We start from the raw sequence: 22,520 nt of genomic DNA, 5'->3' as shown, positions 1-22,520 counted from the left end.
GAAACCATATTATTTTTTTAAAAATGTTGATCCTGCTATTCAGGCACCTTTTTCTGGTGATTTTTTTTTAACCAGCTCCAAATTCTGGTATGTATCCTCATTTCTAAAATTTAAGCCACCAGGCTGGTGGTGTGATGGTGCTAGAGTTGAAAAACACCATGGTCAAATCCCCCTTCATCCATGAAAATTCACTGGGCAACATTGAGAAAATTTGTATTTTTTGTTTTATCTGTTACTGTGGCTGGGAAAACTAGAGAGTGGTGGCAAATGTGTGTGTCCCAGGCTCATGTTGTAGGATCCGATCTGGGTCGGTCACTGGGGCCAGAGGTTTAGACTTCCAAGCTTTGGGCCTCATGCTAGAGGCCATCCTCAGAATGTCTCACATAAATAAGTTCTCTGAAGATGGGCTCTAGCACAAATCCGAAAACTAAACCTTTGAAAGTGCTCTGTATGCAGCATGCAGCTCCTGAACAAATATAAGCTATATATTTAATAAACAAATGCAGCCATCTTTTAGTAGAGTGCTAGTAGACCGTTCTTTCCTATCTCGTGTTTTGCATTGGTTTTCTGAACAGAACACCTACACACGCATGCACATCCAAAAAATCCTTCCAATCACTATGCTTCTCCTTCGTCTTCAGGAATGGCTCCCTTTGGATTCCATCTCACACACACACACAAATATTTTTCTCAACCAAACAGCTAGTGTGTGTTTAATTTCAATTTTTGTATTGAATTTCTGTCACTGCACGTTCATAAATTACTGCATTGGTTGCAAATACTGCTCTTCAGCTCCACAGTCACCTTAGCTGAAGCTCTTCCTAGTTCTGTAAATAATTAATTTTCCAATGAACAGAACACGATGCACAAATAAAACACAGACACTTAGGTTTTAGACGAACAGAAAGGAATCTTGCAGGAGATGACCACCTCAGCGTTTATTTTCAAAGCACTCAAGCAGTTCTTAAAATTCTTTACAAATAAAACGCCTTTCCAAGACATGGCATTTAAACTGCATGAGTGCTGCCAACAGCAGCGGAGGAAGATCCTGTGTTAAATCTGCAAATCACTAGAAGAGAAACCTCCGAATCCCAAGGCAAGTTGAAGAGGGAATTCTGGGAGCTCCCAGAATTCTTCAGGAAAGGATAAAAGGAAGGAGAAAGAAACAGAACCATCTTCTTCAGAATCCAGGGGAAAGGATCCAATATTATCCAAAATAAAACCTGTAAGCCCTCTCAGGAAGGGCACCCAGCAGGGAGAAGAGGGGGGATACTTTGAGGGTCAGGGATCCACTTGAACGAAGGACCTCAGGAGTACCTTAGATGGCTATCAAGGGATCCCCAGACTGGAGCCAACAAAAAATGCTGGAACAAGTCCTGGCGGATCTAAGGCTGGTTTTGAAAAGGTAAGCCAAGAGACGACCCCCACCCCCACTCCACCCCCTTGGAGTCCATGGATGGGCAGGCAAGTTAGGGGAAACGGGGGCCAGCCGCTCAGCTGATGTAGATCCGGTGGAAGTCATTGGCACCAAAGGCGGCATTGCACTTGGGGCATTTCCGCTGGCGGGTATCGTAGCGGGTCTTGACGCAGTCAAAGCAGAAGACGTGGAAGCATTTGGTGAGGACAGCGTCCTTCTTGCGGGTGTTGCAGCACGGACACGTGAGCTTGGCCTGGGGATGTGCACAGACCAGAAGGGTAAGGGGCTGGATCGCCAATGGAAAGAGCCCCCCCTCCTTTACAAGCCCCCTCCTCCTCCTCCTCCTCCTGCGCTTCTCACCTGGTACTCCTTGATCTCTTCTTGGAGGATCTCATCGGCATCTGCGTACACCTCCACTTTGCGCTGCTTTTCCAGTTTGCGCCGAAGGCGAGATATGTCCTCCTGGGAAGAAGAGCAGGCACATCAGTGAGTCTGGAGAGGGAGAAGGGAGGGGGCAGGGGGACCCTTGGCTCGTTGGTTTCTTAAATTTATACACTGGCCCCTTCAATCAAGCGACTGGATGGCACATAAAACAAGGACAAACGAACATCACAACATTAGAAAAACATTAAAAACATGAAGACTAACGAGAAATTGGGAACCTGGGTAAACTAGGAACCAGAAGATGAATCGATAAGCTCCAGCATGGAAGACGAATGAACACACACACACACACACGCACACACACACAATAAACCACAGCTGCCTCCTCGGGAGTATCTCCCTGAAGCCATGATATCTACATGAGGCCTGTTTTACACGCCGTGGCCTTTCCCCTTTTCCCCACTTGTACCTGAGCTCTCTTGAGGTTGAAGGACTCCTTCTCCTTGGCCGCCCTGTTCTCCGCCATGAAGGTCTGGATCTCCTTCAGTTTGGCCTGCACGTGCTCCAGCTGCACCTTCAGGTCTTCTGCCAGCTGGGCTGCTTCCACCGCCTGCAAGCAGAACATGGCGTCCAATCCCCACTCGCACCAACATCGAAAGGTGGCTCCCACCCCTTCAACCCTGGGTGGGGAAGGCTCCCCGTGAGATCCTGTTTCTAGGGGTGTCCTTATGTTCTACTTCCTAAAAATTCATTGGGATTAAAATGGGGGGCCTCCAAGGCCCACACTCACTTCCCATCTTGGCAGCCCCCATATCGGCTCCTCACCTTCCTCTTGTTGAGCTCCAGGGCTTGGCTCCGTAAAGTGAGCTCTTTCTCCACGGTGCCCAGATTGCCCTGCAGGACTCGTTCCTTCTCCTCCAGCTTCTGCACAACTAAGAGCTGGGTGTCCACCTGAGGAAAGCAACCAGGTACGCAAGGGTCAGCACATGTTCCAGGAGCCACCCGCACTTAGTGGCCTCTTCCTTCAAAGCTCTGGTCCTCCCAGCCTGTTGGTGGTGATGTGGCTGCCTTACCTGGGACTTGAGGGCCAGCACCTGCTCGGCCAGTTCTTCCTTCTCCTCCCGCAGGAGCTTGTGAATCTGGTTGGATTTGATGCGCTCCGACATCAGCTTGAAGTTGGCGTCATCCTTCTCACGCAGCTGCTGGTTTAGCCGCATGTTCTGCTCCTGCATGTCCTCAAACGCTTGGCCTGTCACATCCATCTCTGAGAGAAGAGCCTCTTCCTCCTGATCCACAGAAGGGGGGGGGGGACATACTGAAATGAACTGGAATTTCCCCAAACAAAATAACCACATTTTGTCTTTCTGATGCTAGAATGGCTAGAGCGAGAGTTTACAACCTTGGCAACTTTTAAAACTTGTGGACTTCAATTCCTAGAATTCCTCAGGCACAAGTGTTAAAGTTGCCAAGATTGGAGACCCTGGTCTAGAGGGACTTCTGATCTGTTTCTTACAGATAATAATAATAATAATACAGTAGTAATAATAATAATAATAATTAATAATAATAATAATAATAATATTATATTTTATTATTATTATTATTATTATTATTATTATTATTATTATTATTTATTAGATTTGTATATGCTGCCCCTCTCCGAAGACTCTAGAACAGTGATTTTCAACCTTTTTTGAGCCGCGGCACATTTTTTACATTTACAAAATCCTGGGGCACACCACCAACCAAAATGACACAAAATGACACCCTAAGACACTCTCCTCTCTTTTTCCACCCCTGTCTTCTCCCCACCCTTGTGTGTGTGTGTGTGTGTGTGTGTGTGTGTGTGTATACACACACACGAACCATTTCCAAAAACAGGTGAGGGCTGGGTTTTTTTCTCTCTTATTCTTTGGGTGCTTTTTATCATATGCTTTAAATCAAGAGTCACTTCTCTCTCTCTCTTTTGTTTCTCTCTCTTTCCTCTCATTCTCTGTCTCAATCATTTTCTCATTTCTCTTTTTTCCTCCTCTTTTTGCTCATTTCTCTCTCTCTCTTCCTTCCTCTCCTTCTCTCTCTCTCTCGCTTTTTCTCTCTCTTGCTTTCTCTCTCTCTCTTGCCTTCTCTCTCTTGCTTTCTCTTTCTCTTTTCTTTCTTTCTTGCTTTCTCTCTCTCTCTCACTCTCACTCTTTCTCTCTCTTGCTCTCTTTCTCTCTTTCTTTCTCTCTCTCTCTCTTTCTCACTCTCACTCTCTCAACAAAAAGTTGTGAGACCAGAACCTGAGCTTCCTTCTTCGCGGCACACCTGACCATGTCTCGCGGCACACTAGTGTGCCATGGCACACTGGTTGAAAAACACTGCTCTAGAACAGTGTTTTTCAACCAGTGTGCCGTGGCACACTAGTGTGCCGCGAGACATGGTCAGGTGTGCCGCGAAGCTCAGAGAAAGAAAACAAGAGAGAGAGAAAGAAAGAGAGAGAAAGAGAAAGCAAGCAAGAGAGAAAGAAAACAAGAAAGCAAGCAAGAGAAAGGAAGCAAGAGAGAGAAAGAGAATGAGAAAGAAAGCAAGAGAGAGGGCAAGAGAGAGAAAGAAAGCAAGAGAGAGAGAAAGAAGGTGGGAGAGGGAAAGACATAGAGGGAGGGAGGGAGGGAGGGAGGGAGAGAGAAAGAGAGCAAAAAAGAGGAAAGAAGGAAGAGAGAAAGAGGGATGGAGAGAGAGAAAAAGAGGAAGGGAGAGAAAGAGGGAGAAATAGAGCGAAAGGGAGGAAGAGAATTTTTTTTGTCCAATCTTTTTTTAGCTCCCCCCCCCCCCCATGTGCCCCATGGTTTTGTAAATGTAAAAAATGTGCCGCGGCTCTAAAAAGGTTGAAAATCACTGCTCTAGAAGATGCTAACAACCAGACCCTGAGCTTCATCTCTACGAAAGTGTCCTTCAGAGCAACCAGTGGGCCACGTCAGCAGTGAGTTTATGGTTACGGAAAAGTTGCAACCACCCTCAGAAGCTCTCTAGGCTCCTCCTGCTCTGGGACATTGTTTCTGGCAGTACAGATTCCTCCCGGAAGGAAATACCTGCTTGGTTGCTGCCAATTTTTTCTGCAGGTGGTCAATTTGTTCCTCGGCCATCTTGATCTTGCGTAAGGCATCCTCATCGGCCATTTTCTTACTCTCTTTCTTCTCTTTCTCCTCCAGTTCACGGATCCTCACTCGCAACTCTTCCACCTGCCCAAAGAAATAAGTCAAGGGAAGCAGGGGCAACTCCTTCGCTTGAGACCCTCCCCCAGGGAAGAATCCTTCCAAGTATACCTGCGGGTCAAACTAACAAGCCCAGTTACAAATGTCATAAAGTTCTTTATCTAAAGCACAGCCAACCCTTCTCTCGAGAGCATGTTCTTCTCTATACGAGGAAGCTGTGGCCATGTTCTTCTCGAAGTCAACATGATTTGCCCAGTACCAGATCCTGAAACATACGATAGAGCTGAAGTGCATGAAACCTGGCCGCCTCTAAAGGGGCTGAGCTTAGCAGAACCAGGCACTGGAGTGATACACAGGTCCAGGTCTCCTATGACAAAGAGTAGGCAGAACAACTGGAACTTTGGGAAGACTCATCTCTCCAGATAGGCCCCACCCTCATCTCACCTCAGCTTTGGTTTTCTTCTCAGCTGCCATCAGCTGCACTTTGTCCCGCTGCTCCTTGGGGGCCGACTTGTACATGTCCAAAAGAAGCTTCATCTCCTTCTGGCTCTCCTGAGCCTTTCTGAGAAAGGAGAGAGAATCCACATGAAGAGGAAGCCCATGTCCTACTCCAACCCTCTGCTCCATGTCATGTCAGACAAATGGCTGTCCAATTGCTTCTTTAGAACTTCCAATGAGGAGGCAACCCACAACTTCTGAAGGAGGTTTGTGCGTATTTGCAGGACTCTGCCACTTACAGCCAACCTCAACAGAAACAGTTCCAGCAGCCTTCCTGTGGGGAGGATACCCTGGTTTGGTTTACCTAGTATAGATAGATCTCTCTCACACACACATACAAACACACACACTTGCAATTAGTCTTCTTTCTGGGTGAATCATCAAAGAATGTTAGTTGAGTCTCTAGGCTTCCAATCACAACATTCACACTCTCCAGGGGGCTTGTTCTTACACAGACTAAGCAGCAGGCCTGCCTCTGGTTCCCCAGCACCCCAACTGGGTGAATACATAGCAGCTCTACTGAGTCTCTGGATTGGCAGAGATCCTTCCCAGGTAAATAAGACTTTTCTTAAGTAAGTAAGGCATGGGGGAGTTGAGATAGCTCTTCCCCCTAGGCCATTACAAGTTATGCACGGTATGTTTGTGTGTATCTTTGGTTTTATAATAGGGGTTTTTAGTTGTTTTTTATTATTGGATTGTACATGTTGTGACCGCCTTCTGCCGCACGAATCCCAGCGACCGATTAGGTCCCACAGAGTGGGCCTCCTCCGGGTCCCGTCAACTAAACAATGTCGGTTGGCGGGCCCCAGGGGGAGAGCCTTCTCTGTGGCGGCACCGACTCTCTGGAACCAACTCCCCCCGGAGATCAGAACTGCCCCTACTCTTCCTGCCTTCCGTAAACTCCTCAAAACCCACCTTTGCCGTCAGGCACGGGGGAACTAAACATCTCCCCCTGGGCACATTTAATTTATACATGGTATGCCTGTGTGTGTGTCTGTTAGTATATGGGGTTTTTTAAATCTTTAAATATTTTAATTAATTAAATTATTTATGATTTGTTTTACACTTGTTGTGAGCCGCCCCGAGTCTTCGGAGAGGGGCGGCATACAAATCCAAATAATAAATAAATAATAATAAAATAAATATTATTGTTGTTAGCTGCCCCCAGTCTGCGGAGAGGGGCGGCATACAAATCCAATAAATTATTATTATTATTAGTATTAGTAGTATTATTATTAGTATTATTATTTCCCCGTCTCAGTCTACAGTGCTTCCCAGATAAAACAGAAGAAACACAGCACTCTCACACCCCCATCTACGCTCCGTGTACTATTCACAGCCTGGTTTCAGAAACCAAACCCAAGCCCACTCAACCCGTCCGGCCCTCTCCTCCCTTTTCTGAAGGCTCACTTGAGCTCAGTTCGCAGCTGCTTGAGAAGATCTGATTCTTTCTTCTTAGCATCTTCGCTACCTCCACCACCTTTTTGCTTCTCCCGATCCCGTGAAGAGGAAGAGGAGGAGGAGGAGGAGGAAGAGGCCTCTTTGTCACGATCCCGGGACCTGTCTCGGTCAACGCCCCGGTCTCCGCCACGTCCCTTGGACCGCTCAAGATCTTTGGTGCGGGGTGGCGGCAGCGGGTGGGGAGCAGGAGGCTGGGGGGCAGAGGTTTCCTCTTCTTCTTTTTTCACTCCCTCTGTGCTCCCGAGCAGCTGAGGAGACACCACTTCTTCCTTGGGCTCTTTCTTCACTTGCACCTCCTTGAATTCTTTCTTGATCTCGGAGGATGCCGCTTCTTCCTCCTCTTTCACAGAAGCTGCCCCAGGGTGGCTGGAGTCTTCGTTCCCTGGGGCTGGGGCTGCAGTGGCCAAGCCAGAAGGAAACCCACACTGTTGAATGCGGACCTGAAGAAAGAACAAGCCGACAAGCACCTTAGAACAAGGGGGAAGCCAAGTCTAGACACCAGGAGTGAGCAATAATTTTCCCAAGGGGGCACATGAGAAAGTGGGACTGTTGTGGAGGGCTGCCGTCCCTGCCTGGACAAAGATGTGGGTCATTCTTTTTCAAGTGGACCAGGCGAAATTATTTGAAAAGAAACCATCACAAAAATAACATATATGATAGAAAAAAACATGCTCTTTCTAGTGAAATAAAAATGAAGATGATTGAGGGTGAGAAAACAGAGAGCGATAGAAAAAACTTGCTCTTTCTAATGAAGAGCTCTCTTGTTTTCTCACCTTCAATCATCTTCATTTTTAATACATTACAAAGAGCACATTTTTTTCCATCATGTACTGTATGTTGTTTTTGTGATGGTTTCTTTTCAAATAAATCTGCAAAAATCAATCAAGTGGACACCTGGCCCACTTGACAAAGAATGACCCATACCTAAAGGACCGGATGTAGCCCAGACCATCAAATGCCCAGGTCTGCTTTACACACACACACACACGCACAAACACACACACACAAAAGGATTCCATTTTCCATAGAGTATAGGACCAACTATAACCTGAGATGAACAAGAAGCATGAGCTGAGGAAACCACCATAAGTGACAGAAAACTGCTATAATAAAAGGTAAAGACTGCTAGATTTTAGATTCATAGTGAAAACCCACTTTTGAGCACCAATTTCTTTTTAGAAACATAGAAACATAGAAGATTGATGGCAGAAAAAGACCTCATGGTCCACCTAGTCTGCCCTTATACTATTTCCTGTATTTTATCTTACAATGGATATATGTTTATCCCAGGCATGTTTAAATTCAGTTACTGTGGATTTACCAACCACGTCTGCTGGAAGTTTGTTCCAAGGATCTACTACTCTTTCAGTAAAATAATATTTTCTCACGTTGCTTTTGATCTTTCCCCCAACTAACTTCATATTGTGTCCCCTTGTTCTTGTGTTCACCTTCCTATTAAAAACACTTCCCTCCTGAACCTTATTTAACCCTTTAACATATTTAAATGTTTCGATCATGTCCCCCCTTTTCCTTCTGTCCTCCAGACTATACAGATTGAGTTCATGAAGTCTTTCCTGATACGTTTTATGCTTAAGACCTTCCACCATTCTTGTAGCCCGACTTTGGACCCGTTCAATTTTGTCAATATCTTTTTGTAGGTGAGGTCTCCAGAACTGAACACAGGATTCCAAATGTGGTCTCACCAGTGCTCTATGTAAGGGGATCACAATCTCCCTCTTCCTGCTTGTTATACCTCTAGCTATGCAGCCAAGCATCCTACTTGCTTTTCCTACTGCCCGACCATTTCAATGGAAATAAAAGGTCTGAAGTAGAACTGTGTCCTTCCCAAATCCAAACCAGGGGGGAGAGAAGTGAAAGCCCATCGACCAGATGCCCAGCCTCCCTTCAGCCATTCCCCCCAAAAGACTCACCTTGTTGATCTCGGCCTGGACCTCCCGCAGTTTGCGTTTGTAACGCTGCACGTCTCCCTTCAGCTGGTGGTTGTGGTTCTGGAGGCTGCTGATGAGGTGGCGCATCTCCCGATTGATGGGACCTCGGGTTCGAGAGGGAAGACAAAGGGAGAAAGAACAAGGGTTTGAGCCGCTTTCGCCACCCCAGCTCTCCACAGTGCTCGGTTTCCCTCCCGCTTATCTGTTATTCAGACAATCTTTCATCCAGGAGCTCAAGGCAGCATACGTGATGCTCCCTCCTGTATCTTTTCCCACAACGACTACACTGTAGGGTAGGCTGGACCCAAAATTTCCCAGGGACCTTCTGGGGATGTGGGAGGCCTAAATCCTATTTTTGCCTTCTGGTCCAACCTCTGAACCAGCTCCAAACCCCCAGATTTCCCAAAGTTAAACAAAAAAATAATTTATTTTAAAAGACTATTGGGAGTTCCAGCCCAACATTTCTTCACTGAAAGAGTATCTGTACCAAATCTCAGAGCTGTATAGAATAACAAGAGAGAGTTTTCAGAGTTTAAACAATAAAGGGGACCAGAAGGGACCGCCTTCTGCCGCACGAATCCCAGCAACCACTTAGGTCCCACAGAGTTGACCTTCTCCGGGTCCCGTGAACTAAACAATGTCGTTTGGCGGTACCCAGGGGAAGAGCCTTCTCTGTGGCGGCCCCAACCCTTTGGAACCAACTCCCCCCAGATATCAGAGTTGCCCCCACCCTCCTTGCCTTTCGTAAGCTCTTTAAAACCCACCTCTGTCGTCAGGCATGGGGGAATTGACACTTTCCCTCCCCCTAGGCTTATAAAATTTATGCATGGTATGCTAGTATGTATGATTGGTTTCTAAATTGGGGTTTTTTAAATTAACTTAAATATTAGATTTGTTTACATTGTATTATTATTGCTGTGAGCCGCCCCGAGTCTGCGGAGAGGGGCGGCATACACATCTGATTAATAAATAAATAAAAAAATGACTAAAATCATTTTTTTAAAGCCCAACAAAATGGAGGAATGATTTAACAATGAGTCCACGCAGAAGATAACTTGAGACTTTCCACCAACCTGAACATGGCAGGGAGAGATTAGCTTTCCGAGGGGGGAATGAGGAAAAAGACCAGGATGTAGAATTCAGAAGGAAACGAGCAACACCAGGGATACCGGTTGGTGCACTCTCCTTGTTAGCCAAGAAACAAAGGCCTTGAAGTAAGAGGGAAAGGCCATATCCTGATAATGGGATGCAGCATGACCAGTTCCCAGGACAGGCATATGGGTTCCCCTAAGAGGAAGTGCAGGCTCACCTGCTTGCTCATTGGCTGCCAGGTTCTGCTCAAATTCAATGCGCAGCATCTCATACTCCTTGCGCACCTGGGCCAGGGTGTCCTCCAGCTGGATCACCTCGGTCCGAAGCTTCTTCTGCACATTCAGCTCATCGCTCTGTCGTCAAGGAGAAGGAAGGCGCATCAGGCCCCGGGAGCCAAAGGGTGTAGCCAGGAGGCCCCGTGCTGCAGTCCATCGAAGCCAGAACAAACCGTCTGGCCATGATTACGATGACCCATGGCTGAGACCAAGGGACAGAGAATACTCCACCACCCCTGGCAGGAGGAGAGGGGCTGGAGAGCTCACCTCCATGTGCTCAATGTGGCGCAGGTGGCTGTTCTTGGTAGTGAGAAGCAGTGCCCGGGCCTCATCCAGCTGTGTTTTCACCTGCAGGCTTTCATTGTATAGCAGTGAGAACTGGGACTGCAACACTTTGTACTCCAAAGTCTCCTTTACAGCCTCTTCTGGAAGACTCCGTAGCGCCACCTATAGGCCCAGGTTGCAGAAGGGAAAAAAGCCACATGCTTTCTTTTTCAAAGATAGAATAGAATAGTATAGAATAGAATAGAATTTTTATTGGCCAAGTGTGATTGGACACACAAGGAATTTGTCTTGGTGCATATGCTCTCAACGTAACTTTAGATGTGCTACCCAAGAGCCTCGGTGGCGCAGTGGTTAGAGTGCAGTAATGTAAGCTATTTCTGCTGATCACCAGCTGCCAGCAGTTTGGAAGATTGAATCTCAATAAGCTCAAGGTTGACTCAGGCTTCCACCCTTCCAAGGTCAGTAAAATAAGGACCCAGATTGTTGGGGGCAAGAGGCTGACTCTGTAAACCGCTTAGAGAGGGCTGTAAAGCACTATGAAGCGGTATATAGAGTGATCCCCCGGTTATTGCGTCCCCGACCATTGCGAACAGGGTAATTTGCGATTTTTCAACCCGGAAGTCAAAACACCATCTGCGCATGCGTGCCCTTTTTTCTATGGGCACACATGCGTAGATGGCGCCCGGCAGATCAGCTGCTGGGCGGCTTCCCTGGGTCTTCCCCCTCTTGCTGGCGGGAGGGCGAGCAGCGGGCATCAGCAAGGAGTTTCCCCACCGCCCACGCAAACTCCTCGCTGCCGCCCGACCTTTGCCCGCCCACACCGTTCATTCTCGCCGCTTTCGAGCTGAGTCCTGAAGCGAATTCTCTTCAGGACTCAGCTCGAAAGCGGCGAGAGCAAGCGCCAGCGAACGGCTTGTCCGCCGCCTGCCTGCCCGCTAGCGAGGAGCCGAAGATTGGGGGCGGCGCGGCTGTTTTAAAACGTCGCCACCGGCATGGGGGGCTTGCCAGCACCCCCCGGACCCCCAACCCGGGTTTGGGGGGCTGCTAGGAAGCCCCCCATGCCGGCGGCGACGTTTTAAAACAGCCGCGCCGCCCCCAATCTTCGGCTCCTCGCTAGCGCTGCGGAAGTTAAAAACACCATCTGCACATGCGCAGATGGTGTTTTTACTTCCGCAGCGCTACTTCGCGAAAACCCGCTCGTTGCGGGGGGTCCTGGAACGGAACCCTCGCAACGAGCGGGGGATCACTGTAAATCTAAAGGCTATTGCTATGCTATGCTTAGGGCAAACTGGTGTGTGCATGTGGAGTGTTCCTTTACCCAGGCCCTATCAGCAATATGTTCAATAATAATAATAATAATAATAATAATAATAATAATAATAATAATTTATTGGATTTGTATGCTGCCCCTCTCCGCAGACTCGGGGCAGCTAACAACAATAATAAACACAACATGTACAATCCAATAATAAAAACAACTAAAAACCCCTATTATAAAACCAAACATACACACAAACATATCATGCATAACTTGTAATGGCCTAGGGGGAAGAGCTATCTCAACTCCCCCATGCCTGGCGATATAAATGAGTCTTGAGTAGTTTACGAAAGACAGGTAGGGTGGGGGCAGTTCTAATCTCCGGGGGGAGTTGGTTCCAGAGGGCCGGGGCCGCCACAGAGAAGGCTCTTCCCCTGGGGCCCGCCAAACGACATTGTTTGGTCGACGGGACCCGGAGAAGGCCAACTCTGTGGGACCTTATCGGTCGCTGGGATTCGTAATATATTAATACCAAGTAATAAAATCAATCTAAGACCTGAAGCTAGCTGGCTCAATCTTTGAAACATTGCATACAACCCAAAGCAGTTGTTTCTCAACCTTGGCTGCTTTTAAGATGTGTGGACTTCAACTCCCAGAATGCCACAGGCAACATATGGTGGTGTAGATTTGAGACTTCCAGAAAAGATGGCCTCACTCGGAAATGTTTTTAATCACTGACAGAAATGTAACTGCCACCACAAAGGCTAAGTGCACCTGGATTAATGAGAGTTTAAAGAATAGATTTTGAGATTTTTAGTTCTGTCTTTAAAGCAAGGTTGGGTGGGTCCCTTAAATCACATAGGTAAATGCCGGTGGCGAGCAGTGTGATCCATTGCTACAGGCAGTCCTCATCTTATGCCCACAATTGGGATGGGAACCTATGTCGCTAAGCAATGAGGTTGTTAAGTGAGTTGTTTTTATGACATTCTGCCATAGTTTTTAAGTGAATTAATTACTGGAAGCTTTTGGGGAAGACTGCAAATGGCCATCAGGTCAACCTACAATGCCACAACCATATAAAAATACGTGCTTGTTGCAAAGTGCTTGAATTGAGATTGTGTGATTGTGGGAGATAGTACGACAGTTGTCACCAAGAGGACCGATTATAAATCATCTTTTCGGCATCATCTTAACTTCGAATGGCTGTTAAAACAAGTGGTCGTAAGTTGAGTACTACCTGTACTTAAAACATACATAGTAAAATTGGGTCTGATGGGTTAATCCACTGGTTTTAGTGAAGGGGGAAAAAAAGATGACCCAATTCCAAATATTGCAGAGAACAGCAATTAAAAAAACACACACACACACACACACACACACACTGAATTCAAGCCTTTGATGTCATTGTATGCTTCCTACCACTCCCGGTAGTCAGAATGAATTTAAAAGTGCCGGCTGTTAAGGGCTGCATTAGTTATTTCCAGTTTATCCCCACCGGGTGGTCATATTTGACACCTATCCAGATACCTTCAGCTTCTCATTAATTCTAACAGCCTGCTGCATTTCCTGCTGCAGTTTTTCCAGCTCTGCCATACGACTGTTGGCAAGTTCTTGATTCTCTTCCAGCTCTGCATTCAGCATCTCAAACTGAAAAAAAAAGCCCAAATTAAGTCAGCAGAAAGTGTTGCCCAGGAAGTGCGTTGCGAGACCCAAGTCTTGCAAGATGGAGGGCTACAATTTACTTTCCAGTCACATTCTCCAGCTTACCTTCTGCATGCTAAGCGTGATTTGGCCACCCTGGAACCCACCAGAACTGCCTGAGGCATAGTAACCAGAATTGAGCTGCCAAAAACAAAAAAAGTGAAAACATTAATAACCTTTAAAACCAAACAGCAAATGTATAAATACACACACACACTGTCAGTGTGAACAAAAAGTTTCACAAGACATCTGGACTTGCCTAACATTGAAAAATTAAACCGGTGTGCACAGAAGCGCATTTTCTGACGAGTTTATATATTTAAATGTGCCTCTGCATAGCTAGTCACATTTCTAGATTTAAATAGGTTCTGCCTTACAATAATAGAGATCTATCAGTTTTACATATCAAATGTATGTGCCATCAAATTTCAAGACACTCATTAATTAGAAGTTTTAACTGAAGAAAATAATTTATCTAGTTTTGTTTGCGTTTGGGAACCCCTTCTGGATTTTGTGCTCAAAATTGAAAAAATGAAACTGTAATTTTAGGTTTTGATTATTGTGATGATTTTGTTTAGAGACTTTTTTGGAAAATGAGTTGGTAAATTTGGGGGTCATAGAAGTGGCTTGAAATGTTAAGAAATACAAAGCAAAAGCTCTAGGCTGATTTTTTAAATATATATATTCTGCTGCATTGGAAAAAGTCAGAAGTCACTACCTTTCTTTAAATCGCTTCTTGCATCTTTTTCTAATTTTCTAAATTTTTGTATTTATATTTTAACTTACAATAAATTTTATAAAACATTTCTCTAAAAAAATAGACTCATAAAAGCTTTCAACATACTACGATGTAATTAAAATACAGCACTAATATATTTTTGAATTATAATTTAAAATGTTATATCGTATTGTTAAAAGTGCCAGTACTTAACTGTACCAATAATTATACTATTTATCGAATCTCGGATAGTTTGATTAAAAAGTGCAAATCATTGTCAAATTTGTTTAATACCCTATATTATAATTGTGTAGAGAACATTATACAGTGAGAGAAGCAGAGTAAAAATAGTCTTCGATCTATATTCGTTTAGTGACTGTTCAAAGTTACAACGGCAATGAAAAAAGTGACATAACTGTTTTTCGCCTACGATCATTGCAGCATTCTCATGGTCATGTGATCAAAAGCTGGGTGGTTGGCAACTGGCATGTGTTTATGACAATGGAGCAGAACTCATTTAATTGTTTTGCTTAGCAACGGAAACTGTGAGCTCAATTGTGGTCATAAGTCGGGGACTAGCTATAGACCTTGCCATATCGAGTTGATCTGACGCTTTTGTTAGCATTTTTCATCAGAGCTATCGTCAAAGCTTTCCCAAACCCAAGAAATAATTTCCTTGGATTAAAGAGAAGTTGGGTGCATGAGATAAGGGGAGATCTCGTCTACTGAATGAACAGATCCATCTTTCCCAAACGACAGATGAGCTGATGTGAGAGAAAGGGGTAATTCATCATTGAAGATCAGGAATTATCTTGGCACTGTGGATTTGAATCTTTTTTTTGCCTCACAGCCTATATCATTTTTGCCCCTTGAGGTACACGGACTGATGTAGGATCAAAGTGGGAAATACGTTGTTTATCCAAATCTGCTGAACTGTAATTGTCAGCGTTCCTCCTCACAAAGCACCATAGCTGAGAGGGATGGGAGTTGCAGGTCAGCAAGATCTGAAGAGCTACAGCTTTCTGAAATGGTCTCCTAAAAGTGGGCCACCCACCAGCCTTCCTCCTCTCAGACAGGGTGACCAAGGGGCAGAAGCTTTAAGATAAGCTCCTCCTGCTTCACTTAGTGTCTGGGTGACCTTCAGAATGGAGAGCCAGACCAGAATTGGACATTCGGAAGAACGTTCCTTCCCTCGCCCAGCAGATACAATTCAACGGAAACAGGCAGCCTCCCACAGGGAGAAGGGAGGGCAGGGGACCCCTTTAAAGGCCATTCTTGCCTGCTCCAATGCTTCGGTCAAGTGCTTGTTGATCTTCTGTTCCCGTTTGCGCAGCTTCTCTATGTCCCACTGCAGGTCTTCAATGGTCGTTTCCATTTCCAGCACTTTGGTTTCTGATGAAGTCACTTTGTCCTGCAGTTCTGTGTACTGAAAAAGAAGCCAGTCTCAGAACAGCTCCCGCCCTGAGAAGCCACCAGGGGGAAGACGGGTCAGGGAACCTACCTCCAAGGAAATTTTATGGTGCTTCTCCTGCATCTGCGTGATCAGGTCTTGAAGGTGGCGATTCTCTCTGGTCAGCTCCTTGTTGAGGGCCTTCACAACTTCTTCCAACTGGTCAAACTCTACTGCAGAATAGGACATTAACTCTCAGAATTTGGGCTTCCCAATTTTTACTCTCCTCCAAACTACACTGGGGATCAATGGCTGTTAGCTTTGGTGGGAGCAGGACAGACTCTGATGGCTTCTGCTAGGAGACCAATGTCCTTCCCTATCTAGCTGACTGGCTACTAGAAGGACTGTGGATTAGATGAGTCAGCAGGCAACCACTTATGTTCCCACATGCATGTGCTTTGCTTTTCCCAAAAATCTTTTTTGTGCTGATATTTTGCTTTGAGCCAAGTTTAAGCAACAAAACATCCAAGGTAAGAATACTATACAGTACTTGGATTGAGGTTTTTAAAAAAACACCCTCTCCAGAGGCAAAATAATTTTATTCAATCCTCCTCTGGAAATATACAACACAAAACAGCCTCCACAAATAAATGTAAATTGTCAGGCAACAAAATGTTCTTAAAAATCACATTTTAAAAAGCCTGTTAACCTCCCCCATATATTATCTTTCAGAAAACAAGAAATCCTCTACTGGGGGATCCTTCAGCTTTGATTCAATAAAAATCTGAATTATTAACTATTTAGGAAATGTTTAATGCAGATTTCAAAGTGGTATTTTTATGAGGTGACTAAAAGTTATTAAGTACAACTAGCTTAACTTTGTTAGTTTTTATTGTTTAAAATGCGGTCTTATGAGTCACCGTGGGTGAATAGGCAATATAAATTCAATAAATGAATAAACAAAAACAAACAGCAACACACACATACTGTAGCTGAACATATTAATAACAGGTTCATTTTGGAAACTCTATAAAGCCGTATCTCCTACCTGGGACCAGAACACTCCCAAGGTGTGTGGGGGGTTTTTTCAAAAACATCTTCACATAATAACTCTGGTGGTCTACAAACATTTTCTGTCTGAACTACCTATACACAGTAGCACATCTTCAAGCTATCTGAAAGATGCCTTTGATGTTATATATGTTGATGGTAGCAAGGATATTTTATGCACAAAACTGGAAGGTCCCTTTGAATCCCCCAATGGATGAACAGCTGCAAAAGCTAACAGAGTAAGCAGAGGATGCTAAAGTACTTTGATTACTTTTGACTATTTTTTGTTTCTACTTGGAAACTTCTTCTGGACTTTGTACTTGAGTTGGGAGAAAATGAATCTTTAATTCTGGGTTTTGCCAATTAGATAGGGCTGTTGTTATAGAAACAATTAGTTTATACTATTATGTAAAAGTAAAAAGTTAAGGTTTGACGTTGTCTCATTCTACTGATATTATTATCTTATCAAAAGAAGTTGGAAACCTTTTCTCTCTCCCCCCCCCTTTTCCTACACTTTTCCCTTCCCTTTTCCTGTCCCCGTTTTTTCTACTATTTTCTTGTATATTTTTGTACCATAAACTAATTTTTTAAAAGTCTGAGAAGGGATAGAAAAATGCACTTTCTGCAAGCAAGTCCATGGTAAATTATCTTCCCAGAATGACAACAATGCAATTACACTCTCTCAATTTCCATTGTTGAGTTTTCAAAAATCTGAGCCCCCAAATCCTCCACTTGAGGAGTAATTTCAGAGGCAGAGTGGAGATTTAAGAGGCTAAGTGTGCATTGGGGAAGTTTCGAAGGGGGCCCTTAGCTGGGATCTAGTCTCACCCCGTGCATGGATCTTTTGGGACAGCTCCTCGGTGCGCCGGTGGATCTTATCCGAAACCTCCACAATACGGGAGACAGCAGCTTTGGAGAATTCCATGCGTTCTTGAAGTTGAAGCTCAATTTCTTCATTGCTGCTGCTGGCCAAGGTAGCCAAGAAGGAAAGGGATGGCTCGTTCAGCACAAGGTCCCCAGCCTTCCAGGGCGCAGGGGGCGTAATAGGAGACAGCACTGCCTCTGCAGGGATCAAAAAAAAAGGGACCAAAGTCAGTGTTGTCGGCAGGCAGGTAGGCAAGCAGGTAGCAGCTTCGATCCACTCCTACCATGCTTTGTGTAATGATTAAAATTTTGAGCTAGAAAAGGAGAAACAGTGAGATCTAGTATTCTCTTAGGCAGCAAAGCTGGATAATTTGGGGCCAGTCACTCTCTCTGTCAGACCAACCCGCCTTCCAATATTTGTGGTTGCATGGAAATCAAGAGAAGGGAGAATCAGATATGCACCCCGCCTGGAGCTGATAAAAAATAAAGGTCAGGTAAAACATCTAATAAGTAAATAAATATTCCAGAATGTGGGAACCTGGGCTTACCTCTTCTTTCAGAACTCTCTAAGTGAACAGCTTCCAATTCTGATCCTGGGATTTCCAATTTGGGCTCCTCAGAGGCCTGCCCACAATCTCCATCATAACGTCTTAAGAGCACCTGCACCGTCTCATCTAGCTGTGGAAGAGGGGAGGGGGGGATACAAACTAGAACTGAAGAAATGACTAAGAGAATTTTAAAGGAAGGTAAACAGAGGTGGGCATATAGGAGAAATGCAGCTTCTGGGCATAGTATGAACTACAGGTAGCCCTTGACGTATGACTAGTCAAAACGTACTTATGATCCAGTTTAAAAGTTCCAAAAGTTGCGGCCCTCCCACAATCACAGACATTAACAACCGGCTCCCATTTACAATGTCCTGCAGTTCAGTAACTATGATTTGCTTCATGTTTTAGACAAAAAAATGCCACATTGCAAACAATGGGTTTAATAACTGCAGTATTTGCTTAGCAACTGAGGATTCATAATTTATTTAACCACCATAGCAAAAAAAGGTCATAAAATCAGGTTGGTTAAATGATGACTTTACAACTGTTATAACTTACAACGGTGTCGCACACATTCCATTGAGAACTACTTACTGTAAATGGCAGTATTTTCTATTCTGAGTCTGCCTAGTACAGAGAAATTTAAGGACCCACAACAGCAGCTTTCTTTTTGCTCCTAAACATCCTGCTAAAATCTGGTATGTTAATTTTATTGATTAGAAGCTGAAAGGAGTAACACAAGACCAGCCCAGTTGGCTCCCTGACCTGCTTCCAGTAGCGGTTGACAATCAAGAGAGTGGCATCATCCGTGGCCTGCCTCTTCTCCAGCTTCTCTATGCGCTCACGCAGTTCATCCTCAAACACTTGCCGTTGCTCCAGCCGTTCTGCTATCTTCTTATTCTTGAACTGAAGCACCTTGAGGTCCATCTCCTCCTGCAAACGCAGCCAGCCCAAGTCACATTCAGGAGTGAAATCCTCTCTAACAAATGATTCTACCTTCCAGTGGTTGAACCTACAAATCTACACTGCTCAAAAAAATAAAGGGAACACTCAAAAACACATCCTAGATCTGAATGAATGAAATATTCTCATTGAATATTTTGTTCTGTACAAAGTTGAATGTGCTGACAACATATGAAATTTATTGTCAATCAGTGTTGCTTCCTAAGTGGACAGTTTGATTTCACAGAAGTTTGATTTACTTGGAGTTATATTGTGTTGTTTAAGTGTTCCCTTTATTTTTTTGAGCAGTATGTATTCCTACCAAATGGCCTTGCCAGCAGGAGATTATGGCCACTGCAGTCCAAGAGATCTAGAGAGCATCAGAATAAGATGAATACCAAGCATATTATATTATGACCATACCAAATCTTATACACAAGAGAGTTTCCTGTCTACATGTCTGCTTTTCCATCATGTTAGCGATACATTGATAACAACTGTTGTGAGCCGCCCCGAGTCTATGGAGAGGGGCGGCATACAAATCTAAATAATAATAATAATAATAATAAATGTTAATGCTTTAGTTAACACGTCCTTGAGCGACGGTTCCTTTTCACAGTTGTTAAAAGAAACGGTTGTGCAACCCCTTCTCAAGAAGCCTTCCCTAGACCCAGCTGTCCCAGATCTCTGAAACCAGTTACCTCTGGAGGTCAGGACTGCCCCCACCCTATTGGCCTTCCGAAAAACTCTTAAGACTTGGCTTTTCTGGCAGGACTGGGGCCGTTGTGGTTACAACTTTGTGGTTGTAATTGGTGAGATCCGGCCATGAAATGATATGTATGGGTTTTAAATTATTTTAATGTTTTTAATGTTTTAATATTTTATTCTGCTGTTAAGCTGCCCAGTCTTTTGGGACTTGGGCGGCATATAAAAATGGATGGATGGATGGATGGACAGATGGACAGACAGACAAAGCAATCTCTTTTGCTCCTTAAAAATAAACATGATTGACAAAACAAGACTTGAACATACAGTACTTGAGATAGGATGAACCATTATCCACTCCCACCCACCATTTTTAATGAGCCTTTCACAGCATAAGCTCCAAGACCTGATTTGGTTCATAAGCCAGACAACATAGCAGAGTCTTAATCTATTTGGTTCAGAAGATAGGTCAAAATGTTGTATCTCAATTGTTAAAAGGGAGGGAGAGGGAGGGAGGGAGAAGAGATCAGGACTAGCTTTTAATAAGACTATTGGTATACCAATAGTTTAGATTCTATTACAACAGATGGGCTTATGCCCATCTCTGGGGTTGTTCTATTATTATTATTATTATTATTATTATTATTATTATTATATCCTGAATATATGTGCAAATGTCCTCAATATTTCTTCCTAATACTGGATTCTAAAACAAACTGCCACAGATTTTATCACTCGGCACTCAATCCCCAAATCCCTCACCGTGGAAGAGATGCCTCCAAGCCGGATAGGCTCAATGAGCGTAGTGGTGGTCTTCTCCTCCCGGTTGGATTTTTTCTCGGGAGGCCCTGCTCCTCCATCTCCAGCTGCCCGCTTACTTCCAACTCCCGACATGGTGACTGTCGGCAGTGGGCCTGAACCCAGGAATCAGGCAATTAGCCGAAGAGGCAGCTGTTTATCTGAAAAAGAGAAAAAGCTGAAATTACTCCAAAGGGAGACCAATGGTATTAATGTATATAATGTCTAAAGACCCTCCTCAATCTTTTAATTCTGAATTTTAAATATTTTATTATTTTAATCTATCTTGTATTATAATATTTATACAGTTTTTTATATTGCTATGTCTTACTTGTACACCATCCGGAATTGTAAATGTAGTAAGTAAACAAATAAAATAAATAAATAAATCACTGGCCTAAATCTGACCAGAAGAGGATGAACAAGCCCCTTCACAGAATTTTTGATGAAGAACGTGAACAAACTCAGGGACTGTAGCAACATATTTTATTTCAGGAATTGATCTGGGCACCCAATTTGCAATTTTAGGCAGCATACCTTCATAAAAACAATTCCAAAGGTTACCTTATAGGGGAGAAGAGTAGTGTGTGTGAAAGAGAGAGAATATATACACACACACCATGTACACACACACACACACACACACAGTATATATATGTCCATATACATATATATATACATATATATGTGTTTGTGTAACATATTTTTGCTGATAATGAAAAGGAAGGGAGATTAGTATAGATCTATTTAAAGCAATTTAGCTCTCATCAGCTAGCCATACCCTTGCCTTTTCAGGATTTGAACCTGGGCAGTCTGCCTATAAGGCAAAAAGGAAGCAGTATGTTCCCTCCCATATTTGGATATACCAGGGTGATTCGACAGAAAATAAAATGTGTGTGTATTAATTATGGTGTGTGTGTGTGTGTGTGTGTGTGGATGGATGGATGGATAGTTCTGTGTTCGAGTTTTGTCCCATGTAATATTTTGAGTGTCTCTGTCCATCATCAGGCTGAAGTTATTGGCTTCGTGCTGTTTTGAATATTCAAAGCAGCACGAAGGCAATAACTTCAGCCTGATGATGGCAAAGACACTCAAAATATTACAAGGGGCAAAGCCTGAACTCAGAACAATCTACATACATATACCGGTGAAAATCTACAAAAACAAATACTACACACAAACACACACACGGACTTATGCATGTGTATATATACACCTACATATGTACATGTGCGTGCGCGCACACATGTATAATATATACTGTATACATGCATGCAATACATGCATGTATCCATACATACTGGAAGAAAGGTAAAAGGAGGGGAGAAAACTGGGAGAGAAAGAGCCAAGCGGGGCTGTCAATAATTTGGGCTGCTTAAAAGAGGTGAAAAAACCCGGCTGAGCATTGGCTGCCCTTTTTCCCAACTACCTCTTTCCCCCTGGAGTGACACTTTACAGACTGCTTCCCCCAAAGAAGCCCCGGGTCGTATCCGCTACGAATGGCAGTTTCTGCCCCATTGCTGAAGAAGAAACGGGCCGTCTCCAGAAAGGCGCGAGATCTCAGTGAGGAGAGGGGCGAAAGGAAAGCCTCCGGTGAGAGAGGCTCCCCAACCACTCACCGGCCCACACGGACGTCCCTCTCCTCCATACCCCTCGGCTCGCTACGACGCTACCGACAAGCAACGCCACCTTGTCTACCGCGCATGCTCGCCCGACTTTCCCCCCCTCCGGATGCCCCACCCCCGCCTCCGCTTTCAACGGAACTCAACGTCTTCGGCCTCGCTCTGCGCTCAGCACAGTGCGCAGACGCGGGCGCTCGTGCTAGCTAGGTGACCAACGCTCCACCTCTTCGACGACGGTAGGAAAGGGGGTGGGGTTATTATTCCGGATTTGGTCGGGAGCAGGGACGGCACAAGAAGGCGATTGGGTAAAGCCCGGAACAGCTTGCATTCTGGTCCCCTCTGATTGGAGCCTACGTTGGGGAAAAGCCGTAT

At 44.6% G+C, this 22,520-nt stretch overlaps 1 protein-coding gene across 4 annotated transcripts; it reads right to left on the bottom strand.

Moving 5' to 3' along the window:
• Positions 1–890: 890 nt before the first annotated feature.
• On the bottom strand, positions 891–22,380 carry RNF40 (ring finger protein 40). 4 transcript variants are annotated; one of them, XM_070726763.1, is made up of 20 exons: positions 22,146–22,380; positions 20,491–20,687; positions 18,847–19,014; positions 18,082–18,211; positions 17,498–17,731; positions 15,731–15,852; positions 15,509–15,655; positions 13,578–13,652; positions 13,338–13,457; positions 10,535–10,714; positions 10,210–10,345; positions 8,883–9,004; positions 6,901–7,391; positions 5,437–5,554; positions 4,870–5,019; positions 2,875–3,087; positions 2,627–2,752; positions 2,271–2,411; positions 1,778–1,879; positions 891–1,670 (listed from the first exon to the last, which is right to left on the bottom strand). In XM_070726763.1, exons 2-20 carry the CDS (start codon positions 20,620–20,622, stop codon positions 1,494–1,496), a joined length of 3,084 nt encoding a protein of 1,027 aa, XP_070582864.1. In that variant the 5' UTR covers positions 20,623–20,687; positions 22,146–22,380; the 3' UTR covers positions 891–1,493. The 4 variants fall into 4 exon arrangements, with proteins under 4 accessions (XP_070582864.1, XP_070582865.1, XP_070582866.1 ...); XM_070726764.1 differs by having other exon boundaries at positions 21,956–22,239; XM_070726765.1 differs by having other exon boundaries at positions 15,731–15,849; positions 22,146–22,239.
• Between the last annotated feature and the right edge of the window lie 140 nt (positions 22,381–22,520).

This window comes from Erythrolamprus reginae, chromosome Z, assembly GCF_031021105.1.
Source record: "Erythrolamprus reginae isolate rEryReg1 chromosome Z, rEryReg1.hap1, whole genome shotgun sequence".
Taxonomy (NCBI): domain Eukaryota; kingdom Metazoa; phylum Chordata; class Lepidosauria; order Squamata; family Dipsadidae; genus Erythrolamprus; species Erythrolamprus reginae.
The sequence above is the reverse complement of the archived record's forward strand: the minus strand, read 5'-3'. Positions and strand labels throughout refer to the sequence as shown.